Below are 24,448 nucleotides of genomic sequence, written 5' to 3' on the forward strand. Positions count from 1 at the left end.
CAGGTAAGAAAATTACTGTGAATTTATGCAAAATATATAAGCCACTTTCAGAGCATTCCTTTTTTTCCCCTACCATTTATTAAATCTTTCAATGGATCAAGCTTTTTATTTATATTACCTCACTTAATTGTGACAGCAGTCCTGATAAAGGTATATCTCTCTGTTTTACAGATGAAATACTGAGGCTGAAAGCGGTCCAAGGTTTTATACATATATATATATATGTGTGTGTGTGTGTGTGTGTATAGCCAATGAGTAGTTGGAATCAGAGGTGAAGCTCAGATAAATTTCCTTTTCCTGTATTCTTAATCACTATGCTATATGTTGCCTCCATTCGGACAGATATTAAAAAAAAAAAGACGGAAGTGAAAAAAGAAAAGATCTTAAGGATGAATGGTAGGAATTCAAAAAATGTGATTTAGACATTTCTCTATCTTGGACTCAGTGTCCTCTGAGAAAAGTTGATAGTTCTTTCTTTCAGTGAATATCACAAGGATGTAGAGAGTATAAATATGTGCCTTTGATTAAGTGTAGGTGTTTACCAAGTACTTTCTGATGAGGCAGTGTGTATTTCAGACTAGAATGTGACTCTTGCATGAGTCTATGATTTCCTTGTTTGGTCTCTGTTGTATATAAAATTATTTTGCATTGGTAAAAATTTTAAATCACTTATATTTGGCAATTAAGACATTTTAATCTAGACAGTATATAATACTGCAATTTATTTTTCCTACCTTTGTAAAAATTGCCATTAATTTTTTTTTTAAGAAGTAAAACTTTATTCAGAGATGAGCCATTAATCTTGTTAGGAAAATAGGATTTATCGTTATTATATAATAGATGTGGTATTATTGTTTGAACAGAGAATCAAATACAACAATGATGGGTTTAAAAGAGAATATAGTTTATCAGGGGATAAATGTAAAGCTAGCTAAATCTAAGAGAGACACATTATCATCATTCATAAGCAGTTGTGTTTTGAAATCATTTGTATGGATTTTGCAGAATTTTTGTTTTCAAAACAGTCTGAATAGTAATCAGAAATATTTATTTATCTTAAAAGTAACTCCTTTTTTTATTTTGATGAAGTATAGTTGACATGCAATATTATATTCATTTCAGGTGTACAACTGACATTTATATGTATTATGAATTGATCACCACATTACGTCTAATAACCATCTGTCATTGTGTAAAGTTAGTATATTATTCACTGTATTCCCTATGCTGTACATTACATCCTTTAAAAAGTGACTTCCTGGGGAATTCCCTGGTGGTCCAGAGGTTGTTAGGACTCTTAGCTCTCATTGCTAGGGGCCCGGGTTGGATCCCTGGTCGGGGAACTAAGATCCCGCAAGCCGTGCAGCGTGGCCAAAAAAATAGAATAGAATAGAATAAAGTTTTCTTTTTTTGAGGTTGGCTTTCAAGGAAAGGAATTTCTGGGATGACTTTCTTATAACAGGGGATAGGCAGGATAGGCAAATTAACTATGGCCCATGGGCCGAATCTGCTCAGATGCCTGGTTTTTTGGTCCTTTTTTTTTTTTTTTAACAGCCTATGAGGTAAGAATGGTTTTAACATTTTTAAATGGTTATATAGGCACTTACATAATAGAGTAGTGTGGATTTTGCCTCTTGGCTAGCACAGTAAAAAATATTTACTTTTGGCCCTTTAAAGAAAAGTTTGCTGACTCCTGTTCTGTAGGATTTTATTTGCTTGATAAAATGTAAGCTGTCAAAATGTAAGGGGAAAAAAAGTAAGGGCATTTCTTATAGTGATTATTGGTTTAACAATTGCAGTACCAAACCTAATCATAGAGCAAACATACTAGTTAATATTAATTCAACAGTTATTCTTTTTTTTTAATTGAAGTACAGTTGATTTACAGTGTTGTATTAATTTCAGGTGTACTTTTTTGTTTGTTTGTTTAGAAAGGGGTTATTTAGAAGATAATTATTTTCTAGGGACATTTTTGGTGTTACTAATAAAATCATTGTACTTTATGTTCTCTTTGACTTTGCTTCTAGGGAATGGAGCAACAATATCCACAATCCGTTCTTCTTGTTTGGTGGGTTGTGCAATAACCCAGGACCATTCAGATTCTCTCGTGCAGGCAGCTGCCATATCTTGCCTTCAGCAGCTTCACATGTTTGCACCACGACATGTCAATCTGTCTAGTCTCGTTCCTAGCCTTTGTGTAAGTATGAAGCTATTTCATTCATTGATTTAATTAGGGAGCCCCAAATTTGTTTCCCAAAAGATCAGACTAGGCCAAAACAAAAAAACATGTTTCCTGGGCTATCCATTCTAGAGTTTCAGCTTAGTAGTCACTTTATGACTATTCATTTTATTCACTGATTTTCTTTTTTACCCTTTAAGAAATATTTTAATGAACTGTTCATTTCTTGGCTAAGAATGTATCATATTTTCAGTCTTTCCCACTCAGAATTCTTTTTCCTAAAGTTTGCTTGTTAACTTCTGAGGATCTGTTACTATCATCACAGTTGTTAATTGATTCACTGAACAAATATTTATTGAGAGGTTGCTATATGTCAGGAACTGTGCAAAGTACTAGGGATACATTTGTGGATGAGACAAGATGACGCCTCTGTCATAATGGAGTTTATAGTTTAAAGGGAATATGGTCAACAATGATTATTTACAAATAAGTGCTAGAAGAGGCTACAGGAGAGCATATAACAGGGGAGCCTATCATAACCCAGGCATTCAGAAAAGATTTCCCTGAAAAAATGATATGTAAGGTGTGAACTGTAGGTAGGATAAATAGGAGTTAGTTTTGGGAAAAGCGTGACGTTAGAGTAACAGCACTTATTTTTAGGCAGAGGGAAAAATATGTGAAAGGCCCTGAGATGAGAAGGAGGGGATGCATTTTAGGAACGTTTTAGTCAGTGTGGTTAAGGCTAAGAGAGAAGAGGGGGAACTGGGTCATAGGGTCACAAGATGAAGCTGGACAATTAGCCAGGTGACACATCTTGCAGACTTTCTAGATATGTTAAAACTTTGGACTTTATTCTGCAAGTGATTGGGAACCAGTAGAAGGAGTTCCACAGGGGAGTAACATGATCAGATTTGCACTTTTTACATTTCATTCTTGCTGCATAGTGGCGAATGGACTCTACAGGGTAGGAATTATGGTGGTCTAGGGATGGAGAGGAAAATGACTTTTCCAAGTTAGTAGCAATGGGAATGGGGAAAAATAGATGGATTTGAGTGATATTTAGGAAAAAGGATTGATAGAATTTGTTGATTAATTAGGGGATGGAGGAAGGATGTGACCCAGGTTTCTGACTTGAGCAAAGTAATATAACTTCCTGAGATTGGCAACACTCGAATAGGAGAAGGTCTGAAAGAGTGGATATCATTAATTCAGTTTTAGACATTTGAATAGTTACGTGGACCTGGAGCTCGGAAAAGAGAAGTCTGGTTGGAGAGGTTCACTTGGGAGGCATGAGCATTTAAATGGTAAAGACATAGGAGTAGATGAGATCGCCAGGGAGAGAGTGCTGAATGAGGAACCCAGTATATAAAATTTAGTAAAGGAAAAAGAGTCAGCAAAAAACATGAAAGAGCAGTCAGAGAGTTAAAAAGGAAAATAGAGGTTGTGGTGTTCACAGATGCCAGGTGGAGTAGCAGAGTGGTCAGCCATATCAAATATTGTCAAGAGATCAAATGAGATGACAGCTACAGTGTGTCCTTTGACTTTTGTCACATGGTGTCCTTAGCAAGAGCTCATCTGGTAGAGTGGTACAAACGGAAGCCCAAATATACCGGGTTACATATGGAATGTGAATAGGAACTTCTTTCGAGAAGTTTGACTGTAAAGGAGAGGACAGAGGATAGACAATAGGTCAAGTGGGTGATGGCGTCAAAAGAGATGCTTTTACTTCTACAGTAGTGAGAAGAGTGAGCGTGTTTATATGTTGACAAGATGGAGCCAGTAGGGTGGGAGAGTTAAAGGTGTAGGACAGAGAGGGAATAGTTACTCCTCCAAGGTTTCCAGTGGCATAGTTTTCAGGACACAAGTATCTCTTCCAGTGCAAAATGAAGAAAGGAGGAGAGGATGAGTGTAGGCATGGAGAGGATGAGTGTAGACACAGGCGGGTTTTGGATTTGGTGACTGGAAGTTGAGGGAGTTATTATATAATGACTGGTACTTTCTTAATCAAGTAATAGGGAAGATCAAGTTCTGTGAATGAGGGAGCAAAGAGGAGGATCAGAAGTTTGAGGAGAATGGGATGTGGGAGATTGAAGTAACTGCAGAAATAAAAGATTCTGTGATAGTTCTGAGGGTTCAGTAGAGGTTAGTGACCCTCTTCAGCTCTGTCGTGTGATTTATGATGGTACCAGTGCATCTAGTTGTGAGATTTTTCTCCAACAGCTGTAAACATCTTAGGTGCAGGCATTGAGCAGGTATGCTGATACATTCATAGTTGGACTTTGGCCAAGCAGATTCACTTAAATGACAGCAGGATGGGGGAGGAAGGATATTAACAAGACAGTGCTGAAATGATGGGTTATGGAATCTCATTTGGGTGAGGGAGGAAGGTAAAGACAAGAGGAGCAAGAAGGGCACCATAGAGGTAACCGTGGGAGAATATTGTTGAGGAAAGGGAAGAGAAGGTTATGCAGGAGGAGGTGAAGGAACTGAAAGGCCAAGATCTTAGCCATTAGATCTGGTGTGGTATATTTAGCTTTACTCAACAAGATTTGCTCCTTTTCACCGTAGACCGGAGGGAACTGAATCAGTCCCAGACCGTCAAGGTGTGCTGCAGGGTGGAAACCAGATGCACATGAAATGTTTACAGAGAACATCCACAAAGAAAATAGTCAACTAATAGTATACACTAGATTGCATTCTGCAACAAGATATGTACCATCCTGCCAAAAGCCATGGCCTAATGCCAAGTTCTGAGGGCACAGATGGCATCTCTTGAGCAAGGTGGACTTGTTGCATGATACAGCTCTAATAGGCAACTGATAAATGTGATGAAGATGCAGACACACACTCCTCAAATTGTCTGCTTCCTCTCTCCATTTTTTTCCTCCTTAAATGTAATTATTCTGTGAAAGTTGACCTTATGAGGTGGAACACATTTAAGAGGATCTGGTCAAGTAATAACATGAATTTCTTTATCTCAGTGGAGGTTATCAGTAAGCCGTAGGGAACACAATGAGTTTCCTATGTGTTAACGCAGATAATGTTTCCAAAATGATTTCCGTAGCACATCAAGGGTTTTATTACAAGGCATGTTGGAGTACTTTCCTGAACCTCTTCCAAAAAACTGGTGGGAGGTAAGAATGGTGGGAAGGAGATGGCATGGCAGATAAAGATGAGACAGAGGGGCCACTTAAGTGGCTAACTTGTTTGCACATTGCCAAATGCCCTTCAAGCTGTATTCATTACCAAATCTTTGACACTCTCTAAAAATCAGTCCACACATGGATTCATCCAAATTAGTGAAATCAGTGATGATTTTTATCAATTTCATGTTCGTCTCTACTCAGTCATTGCCACCAGAAATGGCCGTATCATGTGATACCACGTGTAATACCTAACACAAATGAAATATGATTTTTTTCAGCAAATGTATTAAGAGGTAAGTTTCACCATAGTAATCTTGATTAAACGATCTAAAAGTATTAAAATGTATCTAATGATAGAACTGTTCAAAATGTGTTTTTGAAAGAACAACAACCACTCTGAATTAGTGTTATTTCCCTCCTGGCAAGTGGGTGCTTTTTATACCATGTGACCAGTCATTCTCCTGTGCACATTTATTCCACACATGGCATTTACGTCATCTGGGAAGATTATAGGAGATGTCAGTGAGAGGAAGACTTGAGCTGAATGCCCATGTCGTCAGTGACAGAGCAGGGATATCCAGTTGACCATGATATAAGTATATGGCAGGCACAGAAGGGATAGGATAGCAAGGTAACATAAAGTTTAAATAACAGAGCTTTTTATAGGAAGGTAGAGGTCTTAATGTAGGAGCAAGCAGCACACAAATTCCTAAGGTTTGTGGAATGTAAGAAAAAAAAAACAGCTTCTTCGGAAAACAATGAGGCATAATCTACAAAAAGTTGAAAGTGTGCATACAGTATAACCCAGCAACTCCACTCTAAACACCTGACAGAAATGCATGCACATGTGTGCAAAAAACATGTACAGGAATGTTCATTGCTTCGTTATTCATACTAGCCAAAACCCAGAAACAACCTAAGTGTCCACCAATCAGCAGAGTGGATAAATAGTGATATAATTCTTCAATAAAATATTACACAACAATAAAAATGAATGAACTGTTACATGGAATCACATGGATGAATTTCACAGACATACTGCTAAAAAGAAACCAGACACAGAAGAGAACAGACTTCATGGTTCCACCAAGCTATACTGATGGATGTCACAGTAGATTGTGATTATATCTAAGCAGCTAGGAAGTCTGCACGAAGCCGTATATTTTTATCAAATTTAATATGGTTTATTCCTGACATTTTGTGGATTTTACCAGGAAGTGTCAAGGGAAAGTTTTCAAACAAATACAACTTTGTTGTTACCTGGTTTACAGTGGCTGCAAGACACCATTAATGATAATTTGCATCTCTAATATCAGAGATGTTAAAATGGGGTGGGAGAGTACACCTCAGAATCATTGAAATTGAGTTTTTGAAAACACTTTGTAAACCTTAAAATGTTTTATTTCTTTGACTTTGATTCTGCTAGTCAGCATTTCTTGAGTGTATTTTCTTAGCTATAATTCTATTTAGTTGTAATTAAATTTATGTAATTAAATTTATGGTGTTCTGCTTCATATATATTTAATGTTTTGGTCTTACCACAGTTGTGTAAGATAGAGGTAAGGTGGACATTGTCCCCATTGTACAGATAAAAAGGCAGAAACTCTGAGATACTTGTTCTTCCCATCTCATATGATCATGCTTAACTTTTCTAATTATAAGATATTTGCCAGTTCCAAAACGTCTTTATTTTCAGGAAGAGACGTGAAAAAAATATATTCTGTTGAAAAAAATCTGATCTGTCAGGTTTTCTCTCCTCAGTTATATTTTCTTTTTTTAATACTTGGCGTAATTTCATGGGCTGTGAGTTTTACACAAAAATAAGTTACAAATGCTATATTAAGAGGATAAAATATATTATCTAGCATTGTGAAGGAGTTATGTATTCTACATCACTTATTTATTATTTTATTTCCCCCCCCATCATTTCTGGATGAGATTCTTTCTAAAATATATTACCTAGTTCTTTGCTTAAAAAGCAGCATATGGAACATAATATTTTCTCAATGAGTCAGATTTATAGTAATAGTGATAATAGCTAACATTTATTGAGCAATTACCAGGTGTCATCCACTGTTCTAAGTAAAATACTTATTTTAACTTATTTTATTTTCACTATATTCCTGTGAAGAATTACTATCCCCATTTCACATATGGGCAAACAAGGCACAGAGAGGTTAAGTAACTTATCTAACTTGTCTAATCACACAGGAGTAAGTGCAGAGCCAAGATTCAAATCCAGTCTGGCACCTGGAGTCTGAGCTCTTAATTATTATGCAGTACTGCCTCTTATACTTTACTTCATGTATTAGAGTGTACTATATTGATTCTTTCACGAACATGTGAGATTAAAAAAAATGCTATACCGAAAGGATCCATTTTGCAGTTCTTTTCAGATATTTATGTTTGCTTGATTTTGGTTTTTTATTTTACTATACACCCCGCTTTGCTTTCAATTCTTACTGTGTGTTCTGCCCCCTAACTGTTCATTCACTACAGTTAATCTCTGTGCACTTAAAAAATTTCGTTGACAGAATTTAGTACGACCATGTGTAAAATAAGATGTGCAAAAGATCTTTCTGGATTTTAATCTAAGTATATTTTGTGATCTTTAGTGCCCAAGTCTTGGGGCAGTTATTTTATAGGCTACTAAAATATTCTTTATACATTTTATTGGTATTACTATTTATTGAAAAGGCCATTATTTGGCTATATCTTAAACAACTGAGGTGGTTAAATGAAGAGCCTCTTCACAAGTAAGGTGTTCATATATATTCATTAGGCAAGTGAGATTACAGCTTTTTTTAAGAAAAGTCTAAAACTGTTGTGGTTTACAGGTTCACTTATGTAGTTCCCATTTGTTACTTCGACGAGCAGCTGTGGCATGTCTCCGGCAGCTTGCCCAAAGAGAAGCAGCTGAAGTATGCGAATATGCCATGAGTCTAGCAAAAAATGCAGGGGACAAAGAGAGCAGTGGTGCTAGTAAGTTATATTATTGGTCAATATTCTTTTTGTTTAAGTATTTTAACATTTCAAATGAGTATTACTTATTAAATAACATTTTTGCATTGAAATATGGTCAATTTTCTTATTCTTTTAGGTAAAATAAAACTGTTATCATTTTTAAAATTCCCATGTAGTTTTCTTGGTAACTTTACATTTTTACCTTTTTTAAAATTTCATAGCTGAAAAAAATTTTTTGTAGCATTTAGTATCTGGACACTTCCGCCATCCCTTGAGAATGTTTTAGCTGTATAAGGGATGACTAAGGATATTGCCTTGTATCATTAGTAGGCTTCTGAAAAGAGAAATTATCTATTTTAGGGTTACCTGAAAGCTTCCAGTCTTTGACAGTAGTTAACCTTTTGTGATGTAACTTTTCCCTGAAGAAGGTAAGACCAAAGTAACCAGTAAAACTGTGAAATGTCAGTAGATGTTTGGGTAACGAAAGGTGGATCTTCGCTTTCTTCAGTTCTTTTTGCTTTTGGGAGAGTTTTAAGTATAGCTTGAGTTTGTAGCTGGTCTTCTGTTTCTAGGGATAGGTGGTTTGGGAACTTTTTCAGAGCTTGACAGAGATTTCCCCTATTGTGAGAGAAAAGTTTTACTTCCTAATGCATAGAAGTTGCTTGGATACTAAGAAGCAACATACCAAAATAACTTCAGTTTTAGCATAGTGTAATAAGAGCTCTATTAACAAGCATACTGTACTGTAGAATGTAAAAGAAGTTTATTATAAAAGTCTAACAGTAAACATCACTGCTTTTTGGAGAGAAAACAGCACCAAAAATAGTTACAGAATTCTCCTGAATACATGTAAAATTTCAAAACTTCTAGATGTCAGTCACCATAATCAAAATTGAAAGAGACAAACTAAGAGAGGGAAAGATAGTTTCAAAATATGCTTATTGTATTAAATGTGCGCATTTATATTTTAATATTTTTAAAGCTTTTACAGATTAGTGTGCCGGGGGCCTAAGACCACCCTCCAGGTTTGATGATTTGCTAGGACTCAGCATATAGTCACGCTTATGGCTGTGATTTATTACAGCAAAAGGATACAAGGCAAAATCGGCAAAGGGAGAGGATAAATGGAGTGAAGTCTAGAGGAAACCAGGCACAAGCTTCCAAGAGTCCACTCCCCATGGAGTCACACAGCAAGGAGTTGTGACAGCACATGTGAAATGTTGTCTGCTAGCGAATCTTGCTAGATACTCAGTGCCCAAGATTTTTATTGGGGACTGGTCAAATAGGCGTGGTCTGCCTGGCATATACCAAAAGTTCAGACTCTCAGAAGGAAAGCAGATGTTCAGCATAAACTATATTGTTGGTACAGATGATTTAGGCACAGTAAGCCACTTTTATCAGGAAATGATGGGAACCTTCCTGAAACCCAGTTCCCGTAATATCAGGCCTTAATAGGGTAGTCTCGGATCTGCTATGGTAACTCTTTTATGCATCTGTAAAAATCATGAGAGCACACAAAAGAGGTGTTTTATCAAAGGAGAAATATCAACATATGAATACTTTTAACCTCTAGTGATTGAATAGTTGCAAGTTAATACAATCATAAGATAGCATTTTTCTTCTATTCACGTCATGGAAGTAAAATTCTTGATACGGGAAAATATTCACTGTATACTGCTAAGTGAAAAATAGGCCTCTGTGCCTAATCTGTCCGTAATGTTCCCTCCTTGGAACCTTCCCTTTCCTACTGTCTTTGAATTCCCCTCACTGTGGCTATTTTCTGCAAACCTCCCCTTATTCTGTCTTTGGAGTGACTCAATTTTAAAAAGCCACTTTTCAGCCCTCATCCCTCTTTATCACTCTCTTCAAGGTTCAGAGGGCTTTGGACTTCGGGGAGCCTAATAGTATTCATTCTTAAAGGCTGCCAGTTGTTCTACTCCTACTGTTTATAAGAATAAAAAGAGTTTCAGATAAAGCAAGAAATTTAAGTACTATTTCATAACAACTTTTGATTGGGCAGGATTTTCCCAATTTTTTTTTTTTTTTTTGAGGTACGCGGGCCTCTCACTGCCGCGGCCTCTCCCGCTGCGGAGCACAGGCTCCGGACGCGCAGGCTCAGCGGCCATGGCTCACGGGCCCAGCCGCTCCGTGGCACGCGGGATCCTCCCGGACCAGGGCACGAACCCGCATCCCCTGCATCGGCAGGCGGACCCCCAACCACTGCGCCACCAGAGAAGCCCCTTTCCCAATTTTTAAATAAACTTTTAGGATATAATCTATTTATAATTTGTGTTCTAGCTTTATAGATTTGTAAAATCTGAACTAGAAGACTAAGTTTCAATTCGTTCACCCAACATATATAGCAATAATTTTTTCAGACTATTAAATCTATTTAAAAATGTCTCTTTCCCACACTTTTTGTTGTTAAAATCAAATATATATTTAATGAGCATTCCCTGGAGATTTGTTTAAAATACCACAGAATAAACAGTCTTAAAGATCAGAGTTTTTACCTTTATTGTCAGATAAAATTCTAATTCTAAAGATAGGTAAATTGGACACCATAGTTAAATTGTGTATATAGCTAGCTGTTTTTGTTGTTATTGTGAATTTACATGTAAATCATGGTCTTTAACATAATTGTTACCTGTAGTATACGATAAAATCCTTTACAAGTTCATTTGTAAAAACTGTTTTTCAGATGTCAGTCCTTTTGCAACTGGAGCTAGTTCTCGAAGTGATGTCCATTGCCGGCACCAGGGTGTTAATATAACAGAAACTGGTCTTGAGGGACTTCTTTTTGGAATGCTAGACCGGGAGACTGATAGAAAATTATGTTCTGATATTCATGATACTTTGGGACATATGCTGTCATCACTGGCTGTAGAAAAACTTTCCCATTGGCTAATGCTTTGTAAAGATGTCCTAGCAGCTTCAAGTGGTATGTATTTAATATATAAAATATATTCTTAAGATAATGAAAATTATTTAATTTTGATATATATCTATAGATATATATACCATGTATAGAAATAGATGCATATATAGATATACACCATATATAGATATATTTAGATACATATATTACATTACAGATACATAGAGCTTACATTTTAAAATACTAATAATTTTTAATCTGTAAATCCCTGTAAAATGTTGAAGATTAAATTATATTACAAACTAATGAACTTTGGTTATTTTTGACAAATGACTAAGTTCAAACTAATTTTCATATATAAAAATCCCAGGCTACTCTGTCATTTGACATAAGATGTAAAACTAGTGAAATATATAAAATATTTTTATGTTATTCTTTCCCTGGTTTTTTAATTTCTATTTTTATTTATTTTTTAAATTAAATATATTTATTTTAAGGAGAAACTTTATATGGCTGTCATAAACAGAACAACCATCATAGCTTTCATAAAAGTAAAGTCATTGTGAAAGTGCATACAATGAAGACAAAACAATATTATTGAATTTCAAGTTGAAAATTGATGGCTGCTATCTTTTTAAATTTTTTATTTATTGTAAATTTTTATATAATTTTTAAAGATTACTTTCCATTCACAGTTATTACAAAATTATTGGCTCTATTCCCCATGTTGTATAATACGTCCTTGAGTCTGTCTTACACCAAATAGTTTGTACCTCCCACTCCCCCTCCTTGGCTTTTTATTGATTGTTAAAAGAAAAATCTTGCCAATTCTACTGTTTTCTACTGGTTTTAAATTAGATATCATCAAACAGTACTATTTCTAAAGCATCGTTTTTGCTATATGTAAGGTTGTTATAATATGCTTTTATTTTTGTTACAGATATGAGTACTGCAACTCCCTTAAGTAGTGGAAAAGATGAAGAATTTGAAAAGAAAGATGAGATGGATGATGATACCATGTTTACCACACTAGGAGAAGAAGATAAATCAAAGCCCTTTGTGGCACCTCGCTGGGCCACTCGAGTATTTGCTGCTGATTGCCTGTGTCGAATCATCAATTTGTGTGAGAATGCAGACCAGGCTCACTTTGACCTTGCTATGGCACGTTCTGCTAAACTGCGAAACCCTACAAGTAAATTAAAAATCAGTACTTCTTTTCCCCAGAATATTTTTATAGGTTTGAAATATTTTACTGCTTTGTAACATGCTTTAGACTATGCCTTTCATTTATTGTACGTTTTCTTGCCTTTTACCTTTGTTTTCTGTCCTCTCTATATACTGTCCAACTTCTGATCCCTATTGGGAAGATAAGTTGAGGAAAGCAGTCCAAAGTTATATATCTATCTATCTTAAGATATATTTATCTTAATCATTTGCCCTAAGGATAATGATGGCCCTAAGCATAATGATGGCAGTAACTTATGTTTCCTTGGTACCTTATCCTACTTTTAGGAAAAGTTTAAGGTGAATAAATAAAGTGAGTTTGGCAATCCCCAGCCTTGGAGAATGTCAGAATTCATGAATGCCATGGAAGATTTCAAACTCTCAGATTTCAGAACTGCTATTAGGTATTTTTGAAAAGGTGAAAAGTGTTTATTACTGAAACCTTTTACTTTTTGATCATTTGTAAGCTTTTATACCGTATATCCCCTGGATCAGATATTATAGGGAATTTACAAAGAGATCATCAGGCCAGTATCTTCACTTACAAATGAAGAAACCTAGAGAATCTGAGAGAGGTAGTAGAGTAACAGACTGTCTTATCTTACGCTTTGTTGTCTCTTCGTCATCGTGTCATTTTTTAAAATATCTGAAGACACATCGTATATGTTATCTGTATTGAAGTCTATATGTTAAAAATGCCTTTCAGTTTACTTTGTTGTGTATAAGAAGCAGTAAAACTCACAAATGGACTAAAAAACAAAAAGTAAAACAGTATTATACTATGTATAAAATTGGAATCTGAATATAGGGTACCAGCAAAGCACAATATGTTGTGAACAGGGTGTCTTTAATCATGTCATTATTCATCAGATATTTACCGAATCTTGTTCTTTACTTCCCATTGGAGATCCAAAGAAGAAAAAAACATAGTCCTTGCTCTTGAAGAATTTCTAGTGTAGAAGAAAGAGAGACAAAGTTATCACTCAAAAATAATCATATATCCCAATAGTGGAAGGATAGAGTACTTTGGGAACATAAAAAACTGCTACTCATTTCTTGAAGTACCAGGGAAGACCTCACAGAAGGGATCATTTTGAAGCTGGGTTTTAGAGGCAGAGAGAGGGTTTTCCAGGTAGAAGAGGTTGGATGTATTCGTTTTCTATTGTTGCTATAATAAATGACTGCAAACTTAGTGGCTTAAAATAACAGAAGTTTATTAACTTATAGTTCTGTGGGCCAGAAGATCCCAGAATGCAATAAACCTCTATCAGTCCCCTAATTGTCTCCCCATTTTGGAGTTTCTGCCCAGTGCCCCTTTCTTCTCCCCCACGTTAGGAGTTCATCACCTTGGATTTTGGAAAAAGATAGAGGTCTTGATTTGAGAGAGGGTGTAGGTAGAGACTGTGTAGAGAAGCAATAGCAGTTTCATTCTGGGAACAATTGCCTTGCTTTTAAGCTTTGATAGGACTGATCTAGGGCAGCCTTTACTCTAAGGCTAAAAGGAAAAAGGCTTCCCTTTTCTACATCTTGTCCTTATAAAAATCTTTTCCAGAGTAGAGGTTGGTAAACTACAGCTTGCAGTCCAAATCCAGCCTGCAGTCTGTTTTTATAAATAGTTTTATTGGAGCACAGTGTAACCATTTGTGTACATATGGTCTTTGTACATACTACAACAGCAGAGTTGAGTAGTTATGTTAGAAATTATATGGCCAGCAAAGCCAAAAATATTTACTATCTGTTTCTTTACAAAAAAAATTTGCCAACCTCCGCTGACAAAAAAATTACAAAATCTTTTGGGGAAAATTATGATAACCAGTTATTTTGCTTCAGATGTCAGTTTACAATGTCGTCAGTGTTATTGTATAAAGGTTTACCAATATTCTTGAGAGATTATGGCATGGAAACTTTCTTGAAAGTGTATCATTGTTATTTTAAACATGGTGAAATATGTGGATCATAAATGCTTTTTTAAAGAAGTTTATTTCTTTCCGTATTTTTATGTGATTACACTTAATTTTGGAAATGTTTTCCTTTTTGCCTTCTATTTTTATTTTTAGATGATCTCTTGGTACTTCATCTCTCTGACCTGATTCGCATGGCATTCATGGCTGCAACCGATCATAGTAACCAGCTGCGGATGGCTGGGCTCCAAGCACTTGAAGACATTATCAAGAAGTTTGCATCTGTGCCTGAGCCAGAATTTCCAGGTCATGTGATTCTGGAGCAGTATCAAGCCAATGTGAGATATTTTATTTGTTTCAAAATTAAAACTGATCTTTTGAAAAGTGAAGATTAAAGAAGTGAAGATCCCCTGGAGAAATGTATTTGGACCTGTAACCTATTTATTCATGTAGAATGCATATCTTTACTCCCATTGCCTGTCACACAGTTTGAATCAATTCACAGTTGAAGAAACAATTGTATAAAACTTGTCACTATTTTTAAGTCATGATGTAGTATTAGTGATAAAACTAGAATAGATGTTCCAGCCTGGCTTTCCAGTCTTATGTTTAGATATTTAGCCATGCCATTTAAAAGATAAAAGGAACATTTAAAGAGTGTTGTGGATTTACTGCTGTTATTTTATATGCCAAGACTTGATAAGCATTTTTTTAAATAAAAAGCAGTTGCCTTGGGACTTCACTGGTGGTCCAGTGGTAAAGAATCAGCCTTCCAATGCAGGGGACGCGGGTTCGATCCCTGACTGGGGAACTAAGATCCCACATGCTGCAGGGCAAGCAAGCCTACACACCACAGCTACTGAGCTCATGGCCTCAAGTAGAGAGCCCATGTGCCGCAAGCTGTGAGCCCACGTGCTCTGGAGCCTGTGCACCACAGAGAAGCCTACACGCCACAACGAAAGATCCCGCATGCCGCAACTAAGATCCCATGTGTCACAACTAAGACCCAACACAGCCAAAAATTAATAAATAAATTTTTAAAAAAAAGCAATTGCCTCTTGTATGCTGAAGGATAAATTAACTTTTAATAATAGTGAAAAATATTACTGAAAGAATTGTATACTTTCAAAAGATTTTTTTATTATATTCTAAACAGAGATATACTTGTTTCCCTTGAAATTTATGCCTATATTTATGTTCTTCAAAAGCGGCACAATAGATGTAATCCTAGTAATGGATTATATGAAGGCGAAAAAAACTTATGTAAGAAAAGAACGAACTTTTTTTTTCACTGTGATTGTACCAAAATCTTGGCTCTAGACACATCATACTTCATCTAAAATCTGTGTTCAAACATACACAAAATTAAAAGGTGTGGATAATGTATAGTCCATTTTTTTCCATCATAAGTATAGGTAAAGAAGTTATACTTTCTAGGCCAAATGGCTGTAGAAAACCTGTATATAATTATTTACTCCCAAATACCCAACCTATCAGAATGAAGGTCTTTTTAAAAAAATCTTTCTATTTAGAAATAATTTCAAACCTACAGAAATAATTGCAAGAATAGTACAAAAAAACCTGTCTTATACCCTTCATCCTTCATTCATATTTGCCAATTGAGAATTTTGCCTCATTTCCTTTAACATTGATTTTTTTCTCTCTCTCTACACTCAACACATACACACACACACATTCTCTCACTCTCTCACTTTTTTTTTCATAAACCATTTAAAAGTAAATTATCTAAGTCAGGTATCTTTACCTGGTGTAATGGAAGAAATCTCAAATTAGGAGTTGACTATATTTAATTCCTAATTCAGCTCCTACATATTAAATGTAATATATCTAAGAATCTGTGACTGATACTGGCTTATTAAAACTAAAGCTCTAAGCAGGCTGGACCTGGTTAGTACTTGGATAAAAAAAACTAAAGCTCATATTTCTTCACTTATTACTATGATAACAGTACATTAATATTTCTTGAGCAACTTTCTTTTAAAGCGTCTCTTTTTGAGGTGAAATGATTTTTAAGGTCTTTTAGTGACTATGTGAATTTTTAGTGCTACTCAGTTATTTAAAGAAATTGAGCCTTTAATCTCAGTTATATGAGATTCACCCATGAAGTAAATACTATTAGAAATATGTTCAGGAATATAGATAGAAAAAAAAAAAAGCAGTTTTCTGTTATCTCTGGGAACATGTGGCTTTGTCAGAAAATCCTATTTACTATTAAAAATAAATGAAAAACAAATAAGATTAATTGCCTGTTTGGTATAGGATCCTGCAGATTGGATAATGATAATCTCCTGGAAAGCAAAAGAAGAATGGTATAATTGAGTTTATTGTCACCAAAAAGAGAGATAAAAAGGAAAGGAACAAAGATGTGTTTTGTGTGTTTTCATCTCCAAAGACACAAAAGGTTTACTACTTATCTTTAAAAATAAAATGCTTGTATTCATTTTTCTAGGTGGGAGCTGCTCTAAGACCAGCCTTTTCACAAGATACTCCATCAGACATAATAGCAAAAGCTTGCCAGGTAAGAAGAAAAATAGAATTTTCAATAGTTATCTTCTATAAATTATAGATATCTTAGAATTTCACTTCCAAGAGAGAAAAATCAAATAGTATTATTATTTTTTTTTTTGCGGTACGCAGGCCTCTCACTGTTGTGGCCTCTCCCATTGTGGAGCACAGGCTCCGGACACGCAGGCTCAGTGGCCATAGCTTACGGGCCCAGCCGCCCCACAGCATGTGGGATCTTCCCGGACCGGGGCACGAACCTGTGTCCCCTGCATTGGCAGGCGGACTCTCAACCACTGCGCCACCAGGGAAGCCCCAAATAGTATTTATTTTTATCTCAGAAATACAACAGTGACAGCTTCCTTTTTTATTCTGTGTGAAATGATGAAGTACTAACTATTAATCACATTTTTTTTTGCTGTAGCTGAGGACATGACTTTGGAATACATAGCTCTTACATTGTCCAGTAGTCAGTGGAGATGTAAAGTCATAAGAGGGACTAGAATAAAAGTAAAATCTCAAAATCTATAATCATTGAAGAATATATAGTAATAATAAATAGGTAATAAAAGGGTTTTTGACCACAGGTTGTGAAAATTCTACAAGTTTCTGTGTATTAAAATTATCCTAAAGACAATTTCACAATATGGAAGTTTTATTGCAAAATTGATTCCAGGGGATTATTCTCATATTATTTTTTCTGAAGAGAGTTACAGAAGCACCTATGTTCCTACACCTTTAATAAGTTCATCTTTTTCATGCTCTGTCCTGAAAAAGGATTTGTGCATTAAGCTCTAATCTTTCAAAAAAAAATCCAATTCTTTGTCTGCTAACCTAAGGATAGAAGAGAAGCAACTCCATCCTTCTCAGTTTTCCGGAGTACAGGGCTGTATTCCATCTTTATTGCTTAGAATTCAGTCAAGCTACATGTGTCCTCTATGCAGAGAATGTTCTGCTGTTTGCAATAATAGGTTTGATTACTCTTTGGTCAATGAGTTGCCTCTTCCTTCTGTTAGAATTTATTTTTCTGAAGCCTGCTATCTTAATGGTGGCCTTCAGAGAAATGAACTCCTTCTACCAACAGCAGGCTAGAGAGAGAAGAGGAAGCCTTGTTTAAGACAGAAGTCTGTGGATCATGGTACAAACCTTGGAGTTAGAGTAGGTTAAGTCATTTAGATTGGGATACTGGCACACAGACATCAGAAATCACAGTCATGTATAATTAAATGTATTATGGTAGTGTTTCAGATCATAATATTTAAGCAGACAAAACATCCTATAAAGCTCCTGATCATCAGAAAGGCAAAAGCTATTAGAATTTCATCTTGTGAATGAGTAGTATGAAAATTTCCCATTACTGAATTTGCCTTAAACGTCTTATTTCTTGGACTTCCCTGACAGTCCAGTGGTTAAGATTTTGCCTTCCAATGCAGTGCAGGTTCAATCCCTGGTCAGGAAGCTAAGATCCCACATGCCTTGCAGCCAAAAAGCCAAACATAAAACAGAAGCAATATTGTAACAAATTCAATAAAGACTTTAAAAATGTTCCACATCAAAAAAATCTTAAGAAAAAGAACACTTCTTATTTCTTATGTGGCCCTACCTGCTTTCTGAAGTTTCTTCTTTTCTAGTGGCAGGCTTAAATTTTTGACCTCCTGTCCTGTTTCTGGGAGGAAACCTGGTTTTGAAATAGCTGGAGCATTGGGTTGCAAGTTTCTTTCTTTAAGGTAACCGAAGGAGTTGGCTTCGGGCAGATCTTGAAACATGGCATCCCAGATTGTTTACTAGAGTAAACATCATGTTGAACCTGAAAATCAAGTAATTCTTAGATATTATAGGAAAACCCTCAAATGTTTTCAATTGAGGACAGTTGGGGACAGTAATCAGTAGGTTAATAAATCATTTAAAGCAGCATTGGAATCATAAACATAATACATACTTTAGATATTTTATTTCAGTCTAAAATTTGTAAGTGTACATTCATTCACCACTCTTTTGATATAAGGCCAGAGTCTTTTCTCTAAGTATGATTTTGCTGATTCAGTTTTGCTTTGTCTTTCTTCATAAACCAAATCTATAATGCAGTATCTGCACTTTCTGGTTTCATGTTCTTTAAAGTGGAGAAGGTACTTAGGTTTTTGCAAAGCAAACTTAGCACCAAATTCTCGATTTTGACAGTTTCCCCCAACTTTCAGTTATATTTCTACCAAAATTCACAGAAATAGTATCAAATATCTCCAAAATGTTATTTTCCTTAAGAATACCAACTCTTTATTTTCACACTCATATTTAATCTTTATTTTCACTTTAAATTCCATTATATTTTCAGCACTGTTGTGGCTGGTATTTTTTTTTTGCCATCAGTATTGGTAACAAACAGTTTTTAAATGTCCTTATTGAATTTTATTTAATTTAGTTTTGAATTCTTTGAGAATAAGATTATTATAAGAGAATGAAGTAGTTTATATATATATTTATTCTCAACTTTTTAAACGTTTCAAATATAGGAACACAATCCATTAACCATGATTCAGTATCCAAATGCTCTGAAAACCAAAAGATTTTTCATAATTTATTTGATAACGAAGCCTGAACTGACTATACTCACCTGGCCCTGACATGAAGCTGAGTGAGACGATAGTAATGATTGATTTCTTTTTTAAAAAAAATAATAAATTTATTTATTTATTTATTTTTGGCTGGGTTGGGCTTTTGTTACTGCGTGTGGGCTTTCTCTAGTTGCGGCGAGCAGGGGCTGCTCTTCGTTGCGGTGCATGGGCTTCTCATTGCGGTGACTTCTGTTTGTTGCGGAGCACAGGCTCTAGGCGCGCAGGCTTCAGTAGTTGTGGCACACAGGCTCAGTAGTTGTGACTCACGGGCTTAGTTGCTTTGCGGCATGTGGGATCTTCCTGGACCAGGGCTCAAACCCATGTCCCCTGCATTGGCAGGCAGATTCCTAACCACTGCACCACCAGGGAAGCCCAGCCCCTTCCATCTTGGCATTCTTCCTTTGCTTCCAGTATCACCACACTTGCCTGGTTGTCCTATTGCTTTTCTGGTGTTTTCAGTTTCTTATTCTACTTGTCCCTGAAGTATATTTTCCCTGTGTTCTGTCCTTAAGGCTTTTCTTTTTAATACCTCAGTCCTTGAAGAAAGTTACCTAGGACCATCTGTTTAGTGATCATCTTTATGTGGAGAATTCCTAGATCGACTTAGTTACCTCTGTCTCTGCTCCTGAAATCCAGACCCAGGTTTCCATCTGCCCACTGAATATCTTTCCATGTGTCTCTTGCTGGTACTTTGAACTCAGCATGTCACAAAGTTCACAGTCAAAATCATGTTCTCTAACTTCTCATCTCCACCAAACTTCTCTTTGTTCTTATGTTATCTCTCTTAAACAGTGGTGTCACCTTCCTTACATTCATCCGGGTTAGAAACTTTGACAGTCAAAATTTGGTAGTCTTTGATTATCGCCTCATACTGTTTGCATGTCCCTGCCTTCACCCCCTAAAAATATGTAATTGGTTTCCAAATCCTGTGATTTCTACTTCCAAGTCTTTCTCAGATGCCTCTTTCTTTTCATTTGATTCTCAGTTTGATCCGAATCATCTCTGTTCCGTGGTATTATAATAGTCATGTGACTGAACACAGTACTCACTGTCTAAACACATGCTTTCCTATACTTAGTATTGGAGCAGTTTTCCTAAAGCACAATTCTAATAATATTCCCCTGCTCAGAAGCCTTAGAAACTCATGACTGCCTACAGAACAAGTCTGAATTCAGTTCACGTGGAATTTAAATTGTACTGTAATCTGATCCCAGTTAACTTTCCTAATCTTGTCTCTTCCTCCGTGAAACTCCCCTGTATCTATACACATAAAACTTCCTGATATCTAAACATTCCCATTTCTCCTGCTAGAATTAATCTCTTTTTTTCTCTTTTTTTTTTTTTGCGGTACGCGGGCCTCTCACTGTTGTGGCCTCTCCCGTTGCGGAGCACAGGCTCCGGACGCACAGGCTCAGCGGCCATGGCTCACGGCCCAGCCGCTCCGCGGCATGTGGGATTCTCCCAGACCGGGGCACGAACCCGTGTCCCCTGCATCGGCAGGCAGACTCTCAACCACTGCGCCACCAGGGAAGCCCCTTTCTCTCTTTTTAAGTGCAGTGTGACAGTCATAAAACATTCTCATGTGTTCATTTAATCTGAGTTTACTTACTTGAGGACAGGGACTAGATTTTTTCCCTTTACTTTTTTTTTTTTAACTCCTCTATAGCACTCAGAATAACCTTTTGCCTATAGTAAACAGAGATGTTGTTGAATTGAAGAATTATTCATAACCAAACCGATTTGGGTGGAAATTCTTTTCTGTTAAAATTTTTGGGAAATTAGATACTGGAAACATGTTAAGTATATATTGTTTTGTTTTCTACATAGGAGTACAATAAGTTCCATACTTGCTGTTGATTTTTTATTAAAAAAATAATATTAAAGCATAGCATTGAGGTTTTTTTGTTTTGTTTTGTTCATTGGTTTTATTTGTGTTTCTTCCCCCTAGGAAACAATCATATTTACTCCATTCTTCTATATGTTTAATGTTAACTTTTTTTAAAATTAACTAACTTATTTTATTTTTTTGGCTGCATTGGGTCTTCGTTGCTGTGCACAGGCTTTCTCTAGTTGCGGCGAGCGGGGTCTACTCTTTGTTGTGCGGTGTGCGGGCCTCTCGTTGTGGAGGCTTCTCTTTGTTGCGGACCACGGGCTCTAGGTGCATGGGCTTCAGTAGTTGTGGCACACGGGCTCAGTAGTTGTAGCTCTCAGGCTCTAGAGCGCAGGGTCAGTAGTTGTGGTACATGGGCTTAGTTGCTCCGTGGCGTGTGGGTTCTTCCCAGACCAGGACTCGAACCCATGTCCCCTGAATTGGCAGGCGGATTCTTAACCACTGCGCCACCAGGGAAGTCCCTAATGTTAACTTCTTACTATAAAAATTAAAGTTTTTTTCCTTTGGCTAGGTATGTAGTACATGGATTGGAAGTGGAGTTGTCAGTGATCTCAATGATCTCCGTCGAGTACACAATCTGCTTGTTTCTTCACTGGACAAAGTTCAGGCCGGAAAAGGATCTTCCAGCCAACTCTACCGCGAGAGTGCCACAACCATGGAAAAACTGGCTGTTCTCAAAGCATGGGCAGAGGTAACCATGACCTGTTGTTTTTAACCATTTCTCCATCCATGAGAAAATGTTCCCCTACTCCTGTAGGTAAAAAAATTTTTGTTTGATTTTTGTTTAAAACTGACCTGTGCTATAGAGTGCTTTTTAAAAAATCTGCTGTTTGCTCTTTCTCACTGAAATGCATATACATTTATGTCTCAAAAGAACTCTTATTGAACCTTTGAAAATTATATTTTTAATCAGTGTTTTAAAAACATCTGTGTTGAAGAAGGGCTCTTCTTACTTACTATGGAAAAACTAGGCTGGGAAAACCTACAAATATAAAAAAAAATAGAAAAAATTTATGCCAAGAATCTTATTTGATTAAATTTTAGGAGACATGCCACCACCCACTGATACTGAGGCTGTAGGGTTTTTTGGTTGTTGTTTGTATGTTTTGTTGTTTTATAGCTGTTTTTACCTCTTTTATTCCCATAGCCACTTTTTAAAAATAATGATACTATTTTAAATTCACTTTTCTAAATCTCTTCTGCCAGTTTTCAAATACTTATCTGTCTGCACTCAGGTACTTCAAGTAGCTCTTTATTCCTTCCTCTGCCAACCCAGTATCTCACTTACCTATTTCCATGGTATCAGCAGCCTGTGACCACCCAGCAGACAATTGCTGGCTCAAGGCATGCAACATCCAGATGATATAGTTTAGATAAAGGACCTCTGGGTTTTTGTGGATTATTTCTGTCACAGAAGGGGAGAAAAAAAGGAAAATGTAGAACAGTAAGATATTGTATAAATTAGTTTTTCTCTCTGATTTTTAGATCAAGTTGTTTTCATAGAGTATCCCTGAGTGTTCCTTTATTTTCACTCTGCTGCCATCTTTTGGCGTAGAGAAGTAAAATAATATTTGCATTGATAAAATGTTTTTATTGATAAAATTTTTTTCAAATTAATGCAAATCCATAGTTTTAGGTGGAAAGTAGTATTAGAAAGATACTATAATGTGATTGTTTTCTTACTTTGAAATTCAATGTTAATTTTCACATATCTAATTTTTAACTAAAACTTACTATTACTTTTCTTGTCTGTAGAAATTATATTCTAAATGATTGAATGATTTTTAAAAAGATAGCTTCTAAAATTGTTCTTAATTCTCCAGCCCCATTCATTAATTTCCCAAACATAGAGACAGGTATGTAGTTGGATGATCATAAGACCATTTGCCAGTTAGTTGGTTCTCTGCTGACTTGCATTAACGTGCTTGATTCACCTACTAAGAAGTCTGACATAGTTCAGTATAAAAAGCATTAAATGTTGAATCAGAGGCCCTAGAACAAGTTCTGTCTCTATAATTCACCATCTTTGTGATTTTGTTCAAGTGATTTGATCTTTCAGATACTCAGTTTTTTCATTATAACATGGAAATGCAGTAATGTCTTCTTCTAAGGTGAGGTATGTAAAAGGACCAGGCATTGTTATCTGGCACTGAATGGAAGATAAGTAATTGCTTTTAACAAATTAGATCAAAACCTCACATAACTAAATTATTAATGCACATTTTTTTTGAGACGCTTTTCTTATTTGGGGGTAACTTCGTTCTATAATTAAATAATTTGCACTTCGAGCCTCAGCCTGTAATATTGTCTAGTGACTCTTTTCCTTGCTTAGCTTCCTTTCCTTCGTCCTTTTCCTGAAAGGCCCAATATATTCTAGATTTCTCTACTCAAGATCTATCTTTGCTTCTACTTTTTACTCAAAAAATTGAGGATATTAGTTTTCCAGTTCCTCAGATTGTTACCTTCAAGTCTTTAGATGAGTGTGAGTTGAAAACTCCTTTTACCCATGTGACCTTGGGTGAGTTATTTAACTGCTTCTCTAAACCTTGTTTCTCAGCCCTAAAGTGTGGATAATAATTATGCACATTTCACAGAATTACATTTTGAAGTAAATGAGGTAATAATAACTTTGTTCAATAACTACCTTATTTATGTGCACAGTGAATGTTACCTGTTGTTATTAATATAATAATTATTATTACTTTAAAGTTTTCCTCTAACCTAGGATTACCTTTTCTCATTCTCTTACCTCCCACTCTCTGATTCATTCAGCGGTGTTACTAAACATCGGCTCTGTGCCAGGCTAGAAGTTGAGAATACAGTGGTGCACAAGCCAGATGTTCTACCTTTACTGAGAAAAACAAACTAGTGAACGAGTATATGCAACAAAAATAATGACTGTTATAGGAGAAGTCCAGACTGTGGTGAACACACAGCAGAGGCACCTAAAATAGTCTGAGGGCTCAGAGGAGGCTGCTTGGAGAAAGCGACACTTAAGCTGAGACCTGGAGGATGAGAGTAGACGTAGTAAGCATAAGTCTCTGGAGGGGACTGTTCCAAGCTAAGTGCTGTCAGTTACCCCCGCCTCTGTATCTCACTTACCCCGCTTCTGTATCTCACTTACCCCCCCCCC

General features: G+C 36.1%; 1 protein-coding gene across 4 annotated transcripts in view; it reads left to right on the forward strand.

Moving 5' to 3' along the window:
• HEATR5B (HEAT repeat containing 5B) overlaps window positions 1–24,448 on the forward strand; it is an 85,748-nt gene that overhangs the window by 40,043 nt on the left and 21,257 nt on the right. For all 4 annotated transcript variants that reach the window (XM_027113379.1, XM_027113378.1, XM_027113380.1 and 1 more), the window contains 7 exons: window positions 2,028–2,197; window positions 8,163–8,307; window positions 10,991–11,230; window positions 12,108–12,359; window positions 14,449–14,630; window positions 16,763–16,831; window positions 21,827–22,006. In XM_027113379.1, coding sequence (XP_026969180.1) covers window positions 2,028–2,197; window positions 8,163–8,307; window positions 10,991–11,230; window positions 12,108–12,359; window positions 14,449–14,630; window positions 16,763–16,831; window positions 21,827–22,006 — 1,238 coding nt within the window. The remainder of the gene's footprint in view (window positions 1–2,027; window positions 2,198–8,162; window positions 8,308–10,990; window positions 11,231–12,107; window positions 12,360–14,448; window positions 14,631–16,762; window positions 16,832–21,826; window positions 22,007–24,448) is intronic.

The sequence above is a fragment of the Aethalodelphis obliquidens genome, unplaced genomic scaffold (genome assembly GCF_003676395.1).
Source record: "Aethalodelphis obliquidens isolate GAN/ISIS:26980383/991018 unplaced genomic scaffold, ASM367639v1 scaffold12, whole genome shotgun sequence".
NCBI lineage: Eukaryota > Metazoa > Chordata > Mammalia > Artiodactyla > Delphinidae > Aethalodelphis > Aethalodelphis obliquidens.